Below are 1,902 nucleotides of genomic sequence, written 5' to 3'. Positions count from 1 at the left end.
TGCCGATTTGGCCAGAATCTATTTATACGATAATGAACTGGTCAATCAGTTTTTTGCTCAATTCAAGAGGCCTTGAAATAGACATCTTACTTCTCAGAGAAAGAATTCACAAATTTGACTTTCGATGGATTGAAATTCAACCTTAGAGAATAATTCGAACACCAAAATTTTCATATTTATTCGAATTGGCAAGAAGAGTGTCTAAGTATGAGCAACTATTTGAGGACAAAGATAGAAGATCACATGAAGACTTTTCACAAAACATGCCTTTAGTGTAAAAATATGAGTCAAATGATGAATATGACCAAGATAAAAGTAAAAATCAAATTTACTGATGATAAGAAAGCACATGATGACTCATGATTGTCTAATTTAAAAGAATCGAATGATCAATGAATCATTCGATTATTAAAAAAGGGAGAATTTGTTTACACCAAAAAATGTTTGACCTTTGGTTATTATCGATAAATGATAAACTTACTCTATGAGAGCAAATTTTGGTCATTTATGAATAGAACTGTAAGAAGAGATTTGCAAGGATACCAAATTTAGCACCAGTAAAAAACTGAGGCATCAATGAAAGAAGGCAACTAGACACAATGACATGACTAATGAAGGAATTTTAGATGGAAGAATTGGAAGGGAGAAGAACTTGATGTCCTGGTCCTGGAAGGAGGAAAAGGTATAGCTAATATTTAGGAACTTAAGAATTACACAGTTCTTTGACCATAGAAAAAGGAAAATGATCTTACTGAATTTTCCGAGTCATTTAGGCAGTAGTTGACAGATTAAATGGCATCCCAAATCGCAGGCATTATTTTGAGGTCGAAAACCAAACAAACTTTCCCCGTTCAGCAAGTCTGAACAAAATCAAGTCGACATCAAATGATGAATGCAAGAGTGATTTCAACTGTCATGCGCCAGCTCAAGGATAGCATGGCAAAAACTCACAATCTGTTGTTTATACCATGATAAAAGGAGCAACAGATAAGTAGATTAGTATATCCAGCTAACAATAGTTTGCCTGGGTGGTGTGTTGCCAAGAGTGAGCTTGCAGCAAACACTAGGGTTGCCAACAGACTGCTTCATATTATTCCCACTCTTGATTATGACTTCCAGTGTCCCTGGCAAACACTGCAACAGAAATTCAGTCTTTTCCTGGAACCTAGGCGGGCCAGATTGAATCAAGTATTGCAACAAGGGAATTGCATCTGCCGCGGCCACCAATTGAGCTCTTGAAACTTCAGCTGGGCATGCTGACCAGGCTTGCCGTAGCAGGAAAAGTGCATCTAGAGCAGCTTCTTGAGTTGCCTCAGAACCCGTCTTTAGGGAGGTAACCAGATGAGGAATACTACGTGTTGCAGGCTCGGTGGCTCGTAAACGTGGAAAATTGCCGAAGAGTGCATTCAGAGCCTTTAGATACTTCTCATTGACAGTTCCAGTCGCCCACAGATCCTTCTCAATGGCAGCTACAAGGTGAAAGGACAACATTAAAGAGGTGAAAAGATGTCAGAATAGAAGCAAGGCCATAAATAGCAGCACAGACAGAGCACTAGCCATGTAAGCAAATTAACAGCACAGTTGAGATGAGTGAAATTTGTGTATATTACTTGCATTGAACTACAAGACCAAGTCCCTTTATATAGGGAAATAATGAACAGTAAACCTAAATGAATGAACAGTAAACCTAAATTACATATTATGTTTAACATCCCCCGCAAACTCAAGATGAGTTGAAACAAGTCAACTGGAGTTTGGAGAGAAGATCTAAGAAGCGCCCGGTGGATGTGTCTTTGTGAAGATATCGGCAATCTGATTAGCTGATGAAGTAAAGACAAGTCGTAGAGTGCCACGAAGAACATGAGAGCGGATGAAGTGACAATCTATCTCAATGTGTTTGGT

At 38.6% G+C, this 1,902-nt stretch overlaps 1 protein-coding gene across 1 annotated transcript; it reads right to left on the bottom strand.

Moving 5' to 3' along the window:
- Positions 1-996: 996 nt before the first annotated feature.
- LOC130136986 (protein CELLULOSE SYNTHASE INTERACTIVE 1-like) lies at positions 997-1,491 on the bottom strand. The gene has a single exon (XM_056307655.1). The coding sequence runs from the start codon at positions 1,489-1,491 to the stop codon at positions 997-999; it is 495 nt and encodes a 164-aa protein (XP_056163630.1).
- Positions 1,492-1,902: the final 411 nt, after the last annotated feature.

The sequence above is a fragment of the Syzygium oleosum genome, unplaced genomic scaffold (genome assembly GCF_021117445.2).
Source record: "Syzygium oleosum isolate NSW1041296 unplaced genomic scaffold, Sole_v2.1 Sole_v2.57, whole genome shotgun sequence".
Classification (NCBI taxonomy): domain Eukaryota; kingdom Viridiplantae; phylum Streptophyta; class Magnoliopsida; order Myrtales; family Myrtaceae; genus Syzygium; species Syzygium oleosum.
The sequence above is the reverse complement of the archived record's forward strand: the minus strand, read 5'-3'. Positions and strand labels throughout refer to the sequence as shown.